The following is a 13,586-nucleotide window of genomic DNA, read 5'->3' as shown; positions in this document are numbered from 1 at the left end:
TATATTTTCTTTTTTTTGGTTTTTGTCACCTAGCTTTAATGTAAAAATAAATAAACAATGTAGTATAAATTAGTTTTTGGTGCTCTGTTTAATTTTTACAAAAGCTCTAATTATAAGTACGGCGGTGCCGAGTACTTCTGGCACCCGAGGCAAAGCAAATAATTTTCGGCTTATCCTTTTTTTTCGCTGATAAAGAAACTTGGACTGCACCCGAGGCGACCTCGAGCAAGGAGATTTTTTTAGCATAAGCTTCAATTTCTTGGTTTTAGAAATACACAAAAAAATTATGTGGAATATGTTCTTTGTTCCTTCTACACTAGTAGGGATAGCCGCAGCTTATCTAGTGAATTGCATCTTATTGGACTGCAAATATATTGTCTTAAAATTGAAAAATTTACTGTAAATGCTAGTTTTTTAAACAAAATTATTTTATTTTTATTTTCGATAATTTATTAAATGAGTCTCTTTCCAAAAATAATTGCTATTATTCTTTCAAATACTGGAATAAATTTGAATTTGGAATAATTTTAAACTAGCAAAAAGTAAATCAAGATGTGACGCAAAGCATTACCTGCGTTTGCCCAAAAAAGTATGCTATACTTTTTTAATGTTAACCATAACACGTACACGCAGTTTGTGCCATCCACAGTACAAAAATTCAGATTTATGTTGTAAGAATTATAACACCTATAATGTTTATAATAACAAAAATTGAAAATGTTTATAATTTAAAGTTAGTCAGTTATTATCAGAATTAGTCAAAAATATTTAATTTAAGGGCAGTGGAACAAAAGGGTCAAACATTAACAGCCCAATGTACATACATATGTACATATGTACATACTTGTTATAGACATATTATATGTATATTTGTATATCCCTAAGGTAAGCCCCATATGATATTAGCCAATTTCTCCGAGGTTAACTAAAATCAACTAGTTTAATGTGTCCGGTCCACAACAAACACTTTTGATATGTACATACAGATGTACATACGTATGCATACACATACATTTTAAATACATACATATACATACATATATGTAGGTATATATGTATGAACATTTACAAAAAACGTCTCAGTAGCTCTTACAGTAACTTTTTGTTGTTTTTTTTTAATGCATGTTTGTGCATGCAAAAATCGTTCTGGGCTTTTCATGTTTTTCCTTTGGTTCTTCTTTTCTAAATTCACACAAACATACTCATGGATGTAAATACAAATGTACATCTATGTATGTGTATATGTACATACATATGTATGGCACATACCTTGTAAGTAAAGGCTATATTAAGATATCCGAACAGCAAAGTTAAAACTTTTATGATGTATAACTAAGTCCAGTTATCCCCTCTCGTGTTTACAAACATATATGGACCTTTATTTACATTTGTATCTATGTATTTATGATGTACACATGTAGAATCTGTACAAATGTGACTTTCATTTATGTTCGGTAAGTTCATGTGACGGCACTTCAAGAATCTTAGGTTTTACCAAAAGATAGGGTAACTTAGAGTCGACTAGGTCACTTTGAGTGGCGGGTTTTTAGCATTTCAGCTTGCTGCCAAGTCAACTTGAACAGATTTACTGTCAATGGCCCAAAGCAACATACAGACCAAAACTCATGGTGAGCCGCTATCTCCTCTTTTGCCATCCCTTTACCCTTTCAAGCCATTCCCATTCAGAGAGAGAGAGAAAAAAAAAACCATAGATAGGAAAAAAGAATCATTCAAAGCTTTTTGGCTACTGTCTGTTTGAAGTTTTTTTCTCCCCCTCTTTTTAAGTGGCAACTATGTACTTTGCACCTCTGGTTGTTTCACACGCACCACATTCACACGCACACCCCTCCACACACACACACACACTTATGCACACGCTCACACATACCTGTCTGGATCATGCTATCTCTTTCATAACAAGTGTTACGGCCTTGAGCCTTTTTTTTGCACCTTGCCATTTGTGAGTGGGCATGTATTTCTATGTGAGTGAGAGGGAGAGAACAAGAGAGAAAGACAGAGATAGCGGTATACCGTCACCAACGCCCTACGGACCCAACTCTTGTCTAACCATTTATTACAAAAAACCCGCATTTATGCAATTATTTACAGACATGCAAAATTTCTATAAATTATGGCATAAAATTAAATTTTGCGGCTTTTTAATCAACAGAAAATCAAGAACTTATGATTTATTTAAAGGGGGGATGGGCTATGCAGCGGGCGGTGTAGGGAGTGGACTGTAGAAATAGGCGAGGCTTGTTCTGTTCCTGTGGTTTCGGAAATTGATGCATGTGTGCAGAAGCAGGAGCACGTTCCGGCGGCTGCCACTAAATCCCCCTAGGACAACAGACAAGAGAGAGAGAGAGGGGAAGCACAGGGTGGGTGGTCAGAGGGGATTGAGGTTACGATTAAGGGTGGTTGTGATGGTGCTGGTGATGCCGCATGTTGGCTGAATGAGTATAGGTGCAGGGTTTATTTGAAAAAGCTGCATCGATATGTTATTTGCATGTGTCCAACAGGGTTTAAGGGGTCCCTATGGTGTGGGAGAGAGGGGGTAAGCCACCATCAAATCCCATGGCAACTTTTTGCATCGCGAAACTTTCTCAGGCAAGTTTATGCATGAATAAAGTGAAAATCTACAGGCATACATACATAGTATATGTACATATATATGTACATATATGCAAAGCAGGGCAAACACAGTAAAATAAAAAAGTAAGAAACAAGCAAGTAAACAACAAAACAAAAAGTCATTTCATGTTTTACGCTTTCGCATAATCCACCATAAGAGAAGAGAAGACGAAAAGTTGCATTTTATTTACTACCAAAAACATTGGCAAACACAAGTTCATACATACATACATAAGTACATATGTATGTACATACGTTCATACCCACCTACTACTTATGCATACATAATATGTATGTATGTATGTATATATGTACATACATTAAAATATATGTTTGTACATAAGCCGAAAATTGCAAATTCGCATTAGCCCAGGCACGTCGTAGAGCCAAAAACTCAAGGCCTCTTATTCCTTAAGACGTCTTACGAAGCTCACAAAATTTTAAATTTTAACTACAACCGATTCATTTCCGTTAAGATATACTGCATTACTCACCACATTTGTCGCAGTGGAATAAAACCACATTAGCGAACATATTATTGCCACTAATTGGGTAATTAAATGATCTAGACAAGAGCAAACCCGATTTAAAACGGAACGAAAAGTAATACAGAAATACAAACACGTTTCTTTAATGAAGAAACCGAGCGAAACGTTATGGTAAAAAAGTTTACAGCTCAACCGATCTTGCAACTGACCAAGTAAATTATAGGGTGACCATACAAACAGAGAATAAATTAATTAGCCAACACTTAAATAATAATTTCAAATACAATTGTTTTATTCACAAAAATTGGGTTGTTCAATCAAAATACAAATTGATAAAGTAGTTTCTATTTTTTTTTTTTTTTTTTTCGTGCAAATAGCCAATTATATTTTTTTTATATAATACAATTCAAATTTCCCACGCGGTATCACACAAATCGGATTACAGTGTCATCACTAGCAAAACAACACACACATTCAACGGTGTATCGATATCGATATCAGCGTTGTCGGTACTTGCGAATCTACTTATCTGGCAACACTAGCCAACAACAAACGCCGAGTCATAGCCGTCACACAATATATTTCTTCCCGTGCAAACAACAAAAAAATATCCAACGAACATTTCAGTGACTACAATAGAAGAAGGAAGAGAAATTGTCGAACAAAATGACTGTGGCGAATCGAGTAGGTGTTAATAGATATACCATTAAAATATATTGAAAATTAAAATGAAATACGCAATTTGCAGATGGAGATTGAGTCCGTCTATCAAAAGGGCGAAGGCTTCAGGTCGTACTACATACAAAAGATCGAGGAATTGCAATTGATTGTTGCGGAAAAGAGTCAGAATTTGCGTCGTTTACAGGCCCAGCGAAATGAGCTTAATGCCAAGGGTAAGTCGCGGACATACGACAGAAATGCCGCCATTATTTTCACATTTCGATTTTCTTTGCAGTGCGGATGTTGCGTGAGGAGTTGCAATTGCTGCAAGAGCAGGGCAGCTATGTGGGCGAGGTAGTGAAGCCAATGGACAAAAAGAAGGTTCTAGTGAAAGTGCACCCAGAGGGAAAATTCGTTGTCGATTTGGATAAGAATATTGATATCAATGATGTGGCCCCCAATTGCCGTGTGGCTCTGCGAAATGAGAGCTATACACTGCATAAAATCCTACCGAATAAAGTGGATCCCCTTGTGTCATTGATGATGGTTGAAAAAGTGCCAGATTCGACATACGAAATGGTCGGTGGATTGGATAAACAGATCAAAGAAATCAAGGAGGTGATTGAATTGCCAGTTAAACATCCGGAATTGTTCGATGCTTTGGGTATTGCGCAACCAAAGGGAGTTTTGCTGTATGGTCCACCAGGTACAGGGAAAACACTACTTGCCCGTGCTGTGGCTCATCATACTGAATGCACATTCATTCGCGTTTCGGGCTCCGAACTGGTCCAAAAATTCATTGGCGAGGGATCGCGAATGGTGCGTGAACTCTTTGTGATGGCCAGGGAGCATGCACCATCAATTATTTTCATGGATGAAATCGATTCAATTGGCTCGTCGCGTATCGAATCCGGTTCCGGTGGTGATTCTGAAGTGCAGCGCACAATGTTGGAGCTATTGAATCAATTGGATGGATTCGAAGCAACGAAAAATATCAAAGTCATCATGGCAACCAATCGTATTGACATTCTAGATCCGGCACTGCTTCGTCCTGGACGTATTGATCGTAAAATTGAGTTCCCACCACCAAATGAGGAGGCCCGTCTGGATATTCTTAAGATTCATTCGCGTAAAATGAATTTGACGCGCGGCATTAATTTGCGAAAGATTGCCGAACTTATGCCAGGAGCATCTGGTGCGGAGGTTAAGGGCGTTTGCACTGAGGCGGGCATGTATGCGCTGCGTGAACGTCGTGTTCATGTTACCCAGGAGGATTTCGAAATGGCAGTGGCCAAGGTTATGCAAAAGGATTCGGAGAAGAACATGTCCATTAAGAAATTGTGGAAATAGATTATTAAGCTGAAACATCTATGTAGTTTCCATCTCCTCACTCATCCCACTCCCTTCCCCTCTTCATTTTAATCCTTTGTGTGTGTGCGTAAAAAAAAAAAAAAAATTAATATTTTTTTCCGCCCCGAAATTCTGTTAAAACAAAGTGAGGAAGTATAACTTGAAATCAATGATAATATACCTTTAAAAATGAATAAAACTGGAGTGAATGTATCTGCATAATAATTATGTATGATGTATGTATAATTAGATAAATATTTTGACTATTCAATGACAAGAATATTAAAACGTGGTGTAGTTTAGGTAAAGCCGATTAAAAAACAAAGGAACAAATCATTTTTACATACATATATGGTATTTTTTATATTTGTCCAACATTTATGAAAGAAATTATAACTTATAATTTAGTATGCGTGTGTGGAGGTTGTCCTTAGGAGGTTGCACCAGACGCCTTGCGCAGTTTCTTCTCATCCTTGAGCAGACCACATATCTTCTCATCATCGGCCACATCCATGCAGGTCTGTCCTTCAGCATCACACAGAGCCATGTCCGCATTGAGGGCTAACAAATAACGCACAGCCTCCACATGTCCACAGCTGGCAGCATAATGCAATGGTGTCTGTTGCTCGGCATCTCGCTGATTCACATTGGCGCCACGGACAACCAGATACTCGAGAATATTGACCGCATTACGATCGGTAGCCCAATGGATTAGTGACATTCCATGCTCATCCTGAAGCAACAAATCATCTGGTTTCAATTGCTCTCGCAAACGCTCCAAATTATTTTCCTTCACAAAATCGAACATGGTCTTCTCGTGATCGGGCTTTAATTCCTCCGCAGGCATGGCCTCAATGGAGTGCACCACCCATTGGCCGCCACCATGTCCATGAATCGATGATTGGCGCGCACTTTTTGTTTCATCCAGCCATTTGGGTTCCAATTTCGATAGCTTATTGATATAGGCCCGTCGGGCATCGATGCGTGTCATGTCACCCAGATCATGCCATGCATTCCATTTGCTGCGCGCCTTCACCTGTAGAATTGGCGGCCGTTCATGATTGCATCTTCCCTCGGTGACCTGTTTATAATATGCATAAAACTCCAGCAAATCGTTGGCACTATAAATGTTCGATTTGCGCATCACTTGGGCGGTTGCTATCGAGAATAGATCCTCCTCCTCATCTTCCTCATCTGTTAAATCCAAATCACTGTTAGACATAATCTCTTACAAAATATAAATCAACTGAACCAAAAAAAAAAAAATGTAATAAGTGTAACAAAAAGTGTGAATGGAAAAATTCTTAGAACTAAAATTTGCCGCCTGCTACTCCTCTCTCTCTCTCTCCCGCACCGACTTCTCAAAGTTTTTGGTATGAGAAGTGTCTATGATTTCTGTATATTCAAGTAATTTCCCTCTAGGATGTGCTTCTGTTCGTTCTCAATCTTCTCCAGCGCCGTCAGGCTATTAAAGCTGACAAAGCCGTAACCCTTGGAGCAGCCGGTCTTCTTATCGAATATAACGTTGGCTGATAAGACACGTCCAAATTCTTTAAAATAGCCGCGTAATTCCTGATGACCCACCGTCCAGGGTAAGTTGCCCACAAAGATGCGGTGAACTGATTTACTAACTTTAGCTACTACGGTTGCCATGTGTACGACTGCTGCACGAATCCTCTGGAAATTTATTTTCGAAAAATGATCAATTTAACACAATTCAACAACTGGTCCAATTTCCCCCTACCTGCTGCTCGCCTGCGTTGCGTAAATGCTATCAAGGGGGAAATTCTTATTGTGTTTTGTCAATTTGGAGCTGCGGCAAAATCTAACCTTAAAATGGCTTAGTCACACACACACAGTAACAGCACAAACAACATCATAACGGCACTGTTAAATGCACTTCAAGGTCGTAGTCGACTTGTCATCGTGTTTGTTAACCTCCAAAATATGAAATTGAATTCCAACTAGATTTTTTTAACAAGACAAAATCGTAAAGGGATTCCTTGATAGAGGTAAAGATTTATTTAAATTCATCAGTTAAATTAAATGGCACCCATATCTATTTTAATTTTGAAATACAAAACATGTATACATATGTATTTATGAATTTTAAAATCACTAAACTTGCTTCCGAATAAGTCAACAATATGTAATTGAATATTCAAAATTAAAATTAAAAAATTTAACTTAAGAAATTCGTTTATAGCAATAATGAAAGTAGTAATTTGTTTTGGTTTAACGCGTTACAAACGTCCACTAAGACCTATAGCATGTTCTAGAAGAGTATCATTACATGCATTTAACATGCGTCTAACAGCACACGAACTTCGATTCTAGAAACCATTTAAATTTATTTAAATTAAAACCGCGAAAAACGGTGGTTATCATGGATATCAGGCTTAATGATTAAAAATCTGAATTAGCCGACGTCTGTTTACATTTTTGAATCGGCTTAGTTGTTAAGTTTGTTTCGTAGTTATAAATACTAAATCTAAGAGATTTTAATACGTTTGGTCCTTTTATTCCAATTGGCATAAACCAGATTTCAAATCTGTTTTAAATAATTTCACCACGGCTTTGGTTAGAGTTTTATTTCAATTGGAATGGGAAATCCGTTATGCTGTGGAATTCGAATCCCTGTAGAGAATTCCACACAGTTCCATTAGCTGAAAAAGTAAAGCTAACATCCAAAAGATCGACTTTGTCTCCAAATCTGTGAGACAGGCAAAAAAGTTTTGAATAAACGAGTGTTAAAAAGTTTAATTCAAAGTGGATTTTTATTGATTTTATTTTTATTCGTGTCTGTTGTATTTTGTTGTTTTCGGTTTTATTTTTCAAGGTTTTTCTTTATTCTGATTTTTAATTTTCTTTATGTGTTCCCGTTTTTCTTTTTGAAATTTTTTGTCTTTTTTTTTTTTGTTTTCGTTTTTTTCAATCATTTTTATTCCATTTGACGCTTTGCCGTTTTTAACAAATTTGCTACAAACTACTTAAAATTAACAACATCTTCGCGCACACACGCATTTTGTATTTATTTTTATTTAAAAATAAATAAACAAATTTACAATTTATGACAAAATGAAAATGGTATAACGAAAATATTTGTCTTCTTGGGGTATTATTATTTCTGTTTTTTTTTTTTTTTTTTTTGCATTTAACACACATTTAACTATGGAAGCATTTCATTTTATTCATTCTTTTTTTTCGTTTAGATTTTTCAATTTAAATGTTTTATACTCTGTGATGTTTACACAATTCAATTTTCTAGTTTTATGTGCCATTTGTCTCAATTGTCAGACTAAATTTTTCAAATATTATTTGGCCTGCCATTTGCCTCCAAGTTGTTTTCTTTCATATAACATAAAGTATTGTTTCATATATGGGAAAAAAGCCTGCAATTTGGCTTTTCAATTCTTAATTCAACACACACATTTGCGTAACAGGTTGTTCCTGAAATTCCAAAAACAAAACATATAAAAACCACACCAAGATCATTACAAATCGATTTTGGTGCACAAACCAAATATTTTTTTCAATACTTAATACTTTAGACAAAGTATTTAAAGAGTTTCGCTCTATCGCTTTTTTCTTTTGAGACTATAGAATTTCATTTTAGATTTCAATCCAAAAATTAACCATATTGAACAACCTGTAGTCAATTATTAACTTTTTCGGCAAACTATACAAAACTTTAGCTTTCTTTTGGTTTGAATAATTATATATATATATGTATATATCATAATGTCCAGGAAATGTTGTAATCAACTTAATTAAATCTATCATTATTCTTTATATATGTATATATACATAAATATGTGTTTGTATAAACAATTTGTATTTTTTTAATAATTTTTTTTTTTTTTGTGTTATTTTGAAATGTTGATTTCCAGTACAAGCCAAAAATTATCCACATGAAAATCGTAATTAAATATAAGCAGGGCTGCAAAATGCACTGCTTTATAGTTTTGGAACCCCTCAAAAACGGTTTTGTACTTGTAATTTTTTGACATGTTCTTATGTATGTTGGAACTGCTTAATTTCATATGGGGGGCTCTGCCCAGTAATCGTCAACAGTATGTTTGTTTATATTGAGCGCTATAGCAATTATTGATCGATCTTTGCAGCCCCGATACATTTAGGATGCAATTTAAAGCCAAAAATAACACAAAACGAGTGAAACATACAGCCCCTAGAGAGATATGCGATAGAAATAACCGATATGAAACTGCTGCATCTGGCAAGCAGTGCACATTTACAGATCTGAGTATAGAACAGAACAATATATGTATGTATATGTTTATAAACAAACTGAATGTTGCGCTACTATTGTTGTTCTTCGATCTTAAATTTAAATGTATATATTATTATATATATATATATATATGTGTGTGTGTGTTTGTGTATATATAACTTTTAATATTGTTGCTTTTATTTTAAAATTATCTGTTCATCATTTTGAATTTTCAAATTCACTTGTCTCGCATACTTTATTCCAAGAGTATGACTTTTAAAATTAATTAGCAAGAAAAAAAAAAAGAGAAGGATGCATATAACATATATGTATGTATGCATGTATGTGTATATATATAGCTATATATAAATGTATACAGAAACATACAATTAACTTAAAATTAGTGGTCATAATTATAATAATAGTTTTCTTTTGCCCTTTTCCAACGCTTTCGCACAACAAATTTACAAAGAAAATAAAGTATAAGAACACAAAAAATCATAATAATAATCAAAGAAAAAAAAAATTTCAAATTAAACCAATTATTATAATTGTTTATATGGATAACTACAATTTCTCACTTTTTGTTTTGTTTTGTGTAATACATTTTATAGGAGATGAAGAAAAGAAGCCAGAAACGATTGAGTTAGCCAGCATCTGATCTCATTTTCTCTATATTTTATTTGCTTTTGTTGTGTTTTCCTTTGCATGCTTTTGTTTATTATCTTTAGCTTCTCTTGTCGCCTTCTGATTTCTTTTCTTTCTTTTTTTTTTTTTTTTTTTTGTTGTATAAACATAATAATTAATATAATGAAAAAATTCGTTTATGTGTCACAGCACCACAATTTGTTGTTGTTGTTGTTGTTACTTTTGATAATAGTTGTGTTAATGTGTGAAAGGGTTGACTTCTTCTTAATTGGTATTTCCTAATTAAGGTTTTAGGCTTAGGTGGCTAGCACTAGCTGCCCACTACCCACTACTATCCGCTACTACCACAGGCGATGCAGATGCAAATTACGTGACAACACCGAACGGACATCGTTGGTGAAACGTAATGCATCTAGCATGGGAAGCAGAGATAACAGCGCCGTATCCATTGGATCGGAGAACCAACTCCTAATGGGTATTGCATTGTTTGGAAAACAACGATATGCGCCGGGTGAATTGTCAATTATAAATATCTGCAAGATGAAACACAAAATAGAAGAAAAATAAAATCCAAACATTAAAACATTACACAAAAAGAAATAATCCACAGGCGAATGTGAATCTTGAGACACAAATAAAAACAATACTTTCGTTATATGTACATATATCTTACCCTATTCAGATCACTGCATATGGCAGACAAGTCTTTGGTATACGAGCCATAATCGGGCGTACAATGTTGTCTATAATAACGACGCCTTAATATATTTCGACCATTGTCCAGTTTATCGGCCACAGCAGCTCCATATATCTCCATACTGGCTGTGAATACAACCAGATCGTACCATTGTGATACCTGCAAAAGTAAGATTTAATAAATGGCATAATATTCAACATTTTCTATGAGTTACAGTAGATGCCGGCTATAACGATACTCAAGAAGAATATGGTAGGAAGTGGAATATGCTTGTTATAAACAACTTTTCATTGATTCAATATTTTTTGAGATTTTTCATCCGGCATTACATAAGTTGTGAATTGTGCGCAAATAATCAACATACATAGATAGGCCGAAGTCAATACGAAGTATTTTTGAGAGCGTCATAACGAAATTATTTGTATCACTCTCGCTGCTGTAGCTCTAATTTTTGTCTTCGTTCTTACTGATCGTCACTTTTGTCTATCGTTATAACCAACTAAAGCCTTTCTGAGTGCGTCGTTAAAACCATAATCTACAATTCTATTAATCTATCAATGCTTTCTTTCGGGGATTTTAAAACTAGCTTTACTAGGATAACTACACATATATACACACATACATACATACATATGTACATATGTGGGATCAGGAATATTTAGCTTACCACATCTAAGAAGTAGTCGACATGTGGTCGTTTGTGTACAAAGAAACGCACTGGATTCCTATCGATTGTCACTTTAACGGTAAAATCATGCGGTGTACCGGGTTTAACTGTATTCCTTGGCATTGCATTGTGATGCGAATGTATTAGAGTCTCATCCAGATCAAGAACCAATGTTTTTCGCTGCACTAGACTCAAACGGTGTCGGGAGACGGGCGACAGCGGGAACAATTCATATTTAACCGGCTGATACTGGAAACACTAAAGCAGTTAATATATCAAACAAATTTTTTGTTTTATAGTTTAGATTAATTAGCTGAATGAAATCGAATAAAAAATTATAACTAAGCCCTTAGACAAGTACAACGAAAAGAAATTTAAGTGTGTATGCAAAAAGAAGGCAAAAAAAAAAAAACAGTAAACTAGATAGAGATAAGATAGTTAGATAGATTTGACATGTTTAAGTTGAGTGTTTTGATCGGTAACGGTAAATGATGTTATCATGATCAAAATACTGAAAGAGATGGCAAGTCTGTTTATTAAAATTTTTATCAAGGAGGTTGAAAAAAAAGCGACTGCTTACGAAACGGAAAAGTCATTTGATTAACAAAACAAAATGCCGGACGATATGATCCGTAAAGATCAGAAGATACAAACTGAAGATGCATAGCGAAAATCAATAAAGGAACTGCATGGTCATGATGTTTAGTCAAAAAGGCTAAGAAAATACATGCATAGAAGATGATAAGAGAGACAGGGAAAAGGCGCTAACTGCGCGGCTGGCTAACTTGTAGTAGTCGCCCGTCGTTGTAGTCGTCTGATGAAACAAGCCAATTAGAAATGTCACAAAAAACAACACAAAATACAGGCGGCAACAAAATCAAAAGAATTATTGATAAAGGGTTATTATACATAAGTATGTATGTACATATAGAGAGTGTGCGGTGGGGGGTGGCCGAGGCCAGAAGGTTGAACTGTGTCTTATCAAGCGTTTGCAATATTATTTCATCATGGCAAGAAAGCACAAAATGTTAGAAATAAGGTGTAAGAGTAGTAAGAAGGACTAGAATGTAAATTACTAATTTCTTTTCGTTGTTGTTGTTTTTTTTTTTTTCAATATTTGCATTTTTGTTTGTGTTTGTTTGTTACTTACAGCTCGCACTTGGCGATTGAACATAAAGCAAATACATGTCCAGACTTTTGATAGCAATAACAAAAGCGCCTGAAATTTCATTTGCAGCAGGGAAATCATTTGGTAAGAGAAGCTCGAGTTCGAGATCTTCTTACCAAATAAATTTCGATAAATATTTGCGAGCAAAATTTCAGGCGGCAGCGGCGTCGGCGTTGGTGTTGGCGTTGACGTTCGCGTCGGCGGAGAGTTCCTCTTAAGTTTACTTCTTCTTCTCCTACTACTCCTAGCTCTCTTCGTGCCTTTCAGCCTCCTTTTTTTCCTTTTTGCTAGTTTTTACACACACTTTGTGGGAGCCGGCGGGCTTTTATTTTGTTACTGTTTTTGATTGTTGCTGCTGCTGCCGCTGCTGTTGTTGTTGTTGTTTCTGATAACACGCTGAATGTTGTGTTGTTGTTTACTCTCTCACCAGCGCGCACACACACGACACACACATGCAAAAGGAACCAAAAATCGATAACAACCAGCAACACTTCTTCTGCTACTGCTTCTTCTTCTTCGTGCGTTGTCTTTTTTTAAGGATTTTTCTCTTCCACTTTTTTTTTCTTTTTATTTTTGTTGTCTATACCGTTTTTGTTGTAATTGTACGTTTTGCGCGCTTTTTTGCTGTTGTAGGAGGAAATTTCGCCTTGTCCCTTTTGGTATTTTGTTTTGTTGCTTTCTTTTAGCTGTATTATATTAATAATAATTTATTTTTTTTATAAAGAAATTTAAAAAACGAATTAAAGAAAATTTGAAAAAGTAACCAACTAAACTTTTTGAATATTGCACTTGTTTGAATTCGTTTTATTGTGATTTTCCTATCTCGTCAACCACAAATTCATGGTCAATGAATTATTATATAAATATTATTTTCTCCGTGTGTTTTCCTTTTCTCGTTTTTGTTTAATAAATTCTCACATTTATACACACACACACACATACATACATACTGAAATGCCTCTTTTCGTTTTTGTTTTTTCTTTTTGGTTTCTTTCCTGCTTTTTGCTTTTTTTTTTTTTTTTGGCTAGAAGCCGCATTTCACCACT

General features: G+C 35.2%; 4 protein-coding genes and 1 long non-coding RNA gene across 6 annotated transcripts in view; 2 read left to right on the top strand and 3 right to left on the bottom strand.

Annotated features, from left to right (window-relative positions):
* LOC137573390 (uncharacterized) overlaps positions 1 to 13,586 on the top strand; it is a 57,917-nt gene that overhangs the window by 20,346 nt on the left and 23,985 nt on the right. The window lies entirely within an intron of this gene.
* Positions 3,642 to 5,384, top strand: Rpt6 (26S proteasome regulatory subunit Rpt6). The gene is made up of 3 exons (XM_068285065.1): positions 3,642 to 3,803; positions 3,868 to 4,012; positions 4,075 to 5,384. Exons 1-3 carry the CDS (start codon positions 3,786 to 3,788, stop codon positions 5,127 to 5,129), a joined length of 1,218 nt encoding a protein of 405 aa, XP_068141166.1. The 5' UTR covers positions 3,642 to 3,785; the 3' UTR covers positions 5,130 to 5,384.
* On the bottom strand, positions 5,463 to 6,379 carry anox (anorexia). Its single transcript, XM_068285066.1, has one exon. It carries the CDS (start codon positions 6,349 to 6,351, stop codon positions 5,560 to 5,562), a length of 792 nt encoding a protein of 263 aa, XP_068141167.1. The 5' UTR covers positions 6,352 to 6,379; the 3' UTR covers positions 5,463 to 5,559.
* Positions 6,511 to 7,005, bottom strand: SLIRP1 (SRA stem-loop interacting RNA binding protein 1). Its single transcript, XM_068285067.1, has 2 exons — positions 6,874 to 7,005; positions 6,511 to 6,806 (listed from the first exon to the last, which is right to left on the bottom strand). The coding sequence occupies exon 2, from the start codon at positions 6,780 to 6,782 to the stop codon at positions 6,516 to 6,518; it is 267 nt and encodes an 88-aa protein (XP_068141168.1). The 5' UTR covers positions 6,783 to 6,806; positions 6,874 to 7,005; the 3' UTR covers positions 6,511 to 6,515.
* On the bottom strand, positions 9,521 to 13,566 carry Dd (CTD nuclear envelope phosphatase 1-like protein dullard). Of its 2 annotated transcripts, none has more exons than XM_068285314.1 (4): positions 12,523 to 13,566; positions 11,373 to 11,630; positions 10,682 to 10,864; positions 9,521 to 10,541 (listed from the first exon to the last, which is right to left on the bottom strand). In XM_068285314.1, the coding sequence occupies exons 1-4, from the start codon at positions 12,619 to 12,621 to the stop codon at positions 10,350 to 10,352; spliced, it is 732 nt and encodes a 243-aa protein (XP_068141415.1). In that variant the 5' UTR covers positions 12,622 to 13,566; the 3' UTR covers positions 9,521 to 10,349. The 2 variants fall into 2 exon arrangements, with proteins under 2 accessions (XP_068141415.1, XP_068141416.1); XM_068285315.1 differs by having other exon boundaries at positions 11,373 to 11,621.

Source organism: Drosophila tropicalis, unplaced genomic scaffold (assembly GCF_018151085.1).
Source record: "Drosophila tropicalis isolate 14030-0801.00 unplaced genomic scaffold, ASM1815108v1 contig_4, whole genome shotgun sequence".
In the NCBI taxonomy this organism is placed as follows: Eukaryota; Metazoa; Arthropoda; class Insecta; order Diptera; family Drosophilidae; genus Drosophila; species Drosophila tropicalis.
The sequence above is the reverse complement of the archived record's forward strand: the minus strand, read 5'-3'. Positions and strand labels throughout refer to the sequence as shown.

What these genes read in the sequence shown, in the direction of transcription:
- Rpt6 (XM_068285065.1), top strand. An exon ending in AAATGAGCTTAATGCCAAGG is followed by an intron (nt 4,013 to 4,074) that starts GTAAGTCGCGGA and finishes TTTTCTTTGCAG; the next exon opens with TGCGGATGTTGCGTGAGGAG.
- anox (XM_068285066.1), bottom strand. Translation starts at nt 6,351, where the DNA reads ATGTCTAACAGTGATTTGGATTTAACAGATGAGGAAGATGAGGAGGAG.
- SLIRP1 (XM_068285067.1), bottom strand. Translation starts at nt 6,782, where the DNA reads ATGGCAACCGTAGTAGCTAAAGTTAGTAAATCAGTTCACCGCATCTTT.
- Dd (XM_068285314.1), bottom strand. Translation starts at nt 12,621, where the DNA reads ATGATTTCCCTGCTGCAAATGAAATTTCAGGCGCTTTTGTTATTGCTA. An exon ending in TCAATCGCCAAGTGCGAGCT is followed by an intron (nt 11,631 to 12,522) that starts GTAAGTAACAAA and finishes TAACTGCTTTAG; the next exon opens with TGTTTCCAGTATCAGCCGGT. An exon ending in TATGCAGTGATCTGAATAGG is followed by an intron (nt 10,542 to 10,681) that starts GTAAGATATATG and finishes TTCATCTTGCAG; the next exon opens with ATATTTATAATTGACAATTC.